We start from the raw sequence: 2,500 nt of genomic DNA on the forward strand, positions 1-2,500 counted from the left end.
GTTGTAAACACGGAAATGCAAGGGTGGCGTCTTCAGATTTAATCACTCTGGGACCCGTTTTGAAAAATTAGCGTATACTCCCAGAACGTATAGTCCCAGAACGCGGTTCCATCTGGACGAAACGTCTATATGACAAAAAACTTTAGCGGATACACCTAAAGTCGTCTCCGTGTGGACATGGCCTTAAAGGGATACGCACACAAATGCTGCATCAGGTATCAATGGGTTAAGAAATTGTCAGTGCCAGCCGTTTGAAAAGGGGATGGCTGATGAGCTGCTGACAGCCGAGCATTCTATAATGGCTACGTTGTGTGTGGTTTCTGTGCGTGGTGGTGTGTGTGTATTGTTGATTTGGTGTTTGTTGTGTGTGGTGTGTGTGTATTGTTGATTTGGTGTTTGTTGTGTGTGGTTTCTGTGCGTGGTGGTGTGTGTGTATTGTTGATTTGGTGTTTGTTGTGTGTGGTGTGTGTGTATTGTTGATTTGGTGTTTGTTGTGTGTGGTGTCTGTGCGTGGTGGTGTGTGTGTATTGTTGATTTGGTGTTTGATTGTGTCTTGGAAGAAGGCTCGTGTTGGGCCCACCTCTGAGTGTTGTTTACCTACGAGGACCACGATGGACACAAGTCATGGACTTCATTATGTTTTATTCCTCGACAATTCTAATACCGGTGTCTGGATTTATCTGTTCATTTGTATTTTTAACAACTGTCTTAATGAATGAATTCATTCATTCAATGGGACACCCCTAATAGAGTCAGCTTGGTATCAAACAGGGATACAAACGAGTCACCTTTCCGTGACAGTCACCTTTTTCAACTTGACAACATAAATATTCTAAATCGCCCCCAGCTCACTTCCTGTTGCTGTGTTTACACCAGCTCACTTCCTGTTGCAGTGTTTACACCAGCTCACTTCCTGTTGCAGTGTTTACACCAGCTCACTTCCTGTTGCTGTGTTTACAGTCTGTGATGCTAAAACAACAGCTGACAGGAAATAAGCTAGGTCTCAAACTGTTCCCTAGCAACACAACTCCATGAAAAGCATCTATACCACCTGAATGGCCAACATCTGGGTTACTCTTGAGTAGGTACCTGTGGTCACTGTGGCTCCCTCCCTGCCTCACCTCACCTCAGGTGGGCTTCGGCCTGGAGCACGTGTCCCGCGAGCAGATCCAGGAGGTGGAGGAGGACCTGGACGAGCTGTATGACAGCCTGGAGATGTACAACCCCAGTGACAGCGGGCCCGAGATGGAGGAGACAGACAGCATCCTCAGCACCCCCAAGCCCAAGCTAAGGTAGCTACATACACACATAACCATACACAAGCCCAAGCTAAGGTAGCTACATACACACATAACCATACACAAGCCCAAGCTAAGGTAGCTACATACACACATAACCATACACAAGCCCAAGCTAAGGTAGCTACATACACACATAACCATACACAAGCCCAAGCTAAGGTAGCTGCATACACACATAACCATACACAAGCCCAAGCTAAGGTAGCTACATACATACATAACCATACACAAGCCCAAGCTAAGGTAGCTGCATACATACATAACCATACACAAGCCCAAGCTAAGGTAGCTACATACACTCATAACCATACACAAGCCCAAGCTAAGGTAGCTACATACACTCATAACCATACACAAGCCCAAGCTAAGGTAGCTACATACACTCATAACCATACACAAGCCCAAGCTAAGGTAGCTACATACACTCATAACCATACACAAGCCCAAGCTAAGGTAGCTACATACACTCATAACCATACACAAGCCCAAGCTAAGGTAGCTACATACACTCATAACCATACACAAGCCCAAGCTAAGGTAGCTACATACACTCATAACCATACACAAGCCCAAGCTAAGGTAGCTACATACACACATAACCATACACAAGCCCAAGCTAAGGTAGCTACATACACACATAACCATACACAAGCCCAAGCTAAGGTAGCTACATACACACATAACCATACACAAGCCCAAGCTAAGGTAGCTACATACACACATAACCATACACAAGCCCAAGCTAAGGTAGCTACATACACTCATAACCATACACAAGCCCAAGCTAAGGTAGCTACATACACTCATAACCATACACAAGCCCAAGCTAAGGTAGCTACATACACTCATAACCATACACAAGCCCAAGCTAAGGTAGCTACATACACTCATAACCATACACAAGCCCAAGCTAAGGTAGCTACATACACACATAACCATACACAAGCCCAAGCTAAGGTAGCTACATACACACATAACCATACACAAGCCCAAGCTAAGGTAGCTACATACACACATAACCATACACAAGCCCAAGCTAAGGTAGCTACATACACACATAACCATACACAAGCCCAAGCTAAGGTAGCTACATACACACATAACCATACACAAGCCCAAGCTAAGGTAGCTACATACACACATAACCATACACAAGCCCAAGCTAAGGTAGCTACATACACACATAACCATACACAAGC

The 2,500-nt window shown here is 44.9% G+C and overlaps 1 protein-coding gene across 1 annotated transcript in view; it reads left to right on the plus strand.

Annotated features, from left to right (window-relative positions):
* The window catches only part of LOC310779738 (phosphofurin acidic cluster sorting protein 1-like), a gene marked incomplete at its 5' end in the record, with an annotated part of 38,318 nt that overhangs the window by 1,402 nt on the left and 34,416 nt on the right, over positions 1-2,500 (plus strand). Inside the window, one exon of the mRNA XM_083640231.1 lies at positions 1,132-1,292. Within this exon, the coding sequence (XP_083496357.1) occupies positions 1,132-1,292 (161 nt within the window). The remainder of the gene's footprint in view (positions 1-1,131; positions 1,293-2,500) is intronic.

The sequence above is a fragment of the Poromitra crassiceps genome, assembly GCF_964638095.1.
Source record: "Poromitra crassiceps genome assembly, chromosome: 7".
NCBI classification, from domain to species: Eukaryota; Metazoa; Chordata; class Actinopteri; order Beryciformes; family Melamphaidae; genus Poromitra; species Poromitra crassiceps.